This window comes from Charadrius vociferus, unplaced genomic scaffold, assembly GCF_000708025.1.
Source record: "Charadrius vociferus isolate BGI_N301 unplaced genomic scaffold, ASM70802v2 scaffold1036, whole genome shotgun sequence".
Taxonomy (NCBI): domain Eukaryota; kingdom Metazoa; phylum Chordata; class Aves; order Charadriiformes; family Charadriidae; genus Charadrius; species Charadrius vociferus.
In genome coordinates, this window is record NW_009648816.1 from 64,357 (window position 1) to 65,246 (window position 890).

General features: G+C 57.9%; 1 protein-coding gene across 1 annotated transcript in view; it reads left to right on the plus strand.

Moving 5' to 3' along the window:
- MROH1 (maestro heat-like repeat family member 1) overlaps positions 1–890 on the plus strand; it is a 76,419-nt gene that overhangs the window by 63,608 nt on the left and 11,921 nt on the right. The window contains exon 35 of the mRNA XM_009886846.1: positions 25–139. Within this exon, the coding sequence (XP_009885148.1) occupies positions 25–139 (115 nt within the window). The remainder of the gene's footprint in view (positions 1–24; positions 140–890) is intronic.

An 890-nucleotide genomic window follows, 5' to 3' on the forward strand; every position in this document is an offset into this window, starting at 1 on the left:
GACATGTGCCCCTTCTGTTCGCAGCGCCATGGCGCGACACGCCGGCCCCCGGCTGCCCCTGATCGTGAAGAACCTCATCCCAACGCTCAACAGCGTCTTCGACAGCCAGAGGATCACCACCACCGCCTTCTTCGCCGAGGTGAGCAGCGGGTGTCGGGGCCGGGGAGGGGGAAGGCTCAGCGGCGCGGTTGGCTTCCTGTCCGTCCGTCCGTCCGTCTGTCCTTGCCCGGCTGGGTGAAGCTGCGGCAGGCTCTGCCTGTCCTCCTCGGCTTCCCGACCCTCTTGGTAGAGGGGATGGCAGAGAAGTGCTTGCAGGAGTCCAACTCTGAACACATCACCGCCATGAGCCAGCAAACCGTAACTCCGTCCTTACGTACCACCCGAAGGAATGGAGTGACTCAAGTCCTTTCCCCTCGCCGGCGGCGCAGCCAGCAGACTGTAACTCTATCTCTCCGTACATACCACCTTAAAGCCCTGGGCCACTCGAGGAGTTTTTGTTACATAAAGGAGCACCTTATGCCAACAATGCAGAACTATATCCCCGCTTATAAACCACCTTTTAAATTCTCAGCTGCTTAAGCAGCCTGGGATTAAGGCACTGTTTTTATTTTCTGTTTGGCTGGGGGAGCTGCCGGCCCGGCTCTTGGAGCCCGTCCCAGAATCTGCTTTAGTTTTGGAGTGTGGTTGGCTCTCTGCATCCTTAAAGGGTTTAAAATAGCAGCTTTGCCTCACCGTGGAGCTGGAGGGGAAGGAAGCAAATGCCTGTGTCTCCCTCTCTCAAAACTGATGAGGTGAGAGCTCAGTCCCTTTTCTCTCGCCCGTGCCAGTGACGGAGATGACAGAGGGGAAGAGAGGAGAGGAACGGCCCCTCTTGTGGCCGTTCCCCTCCT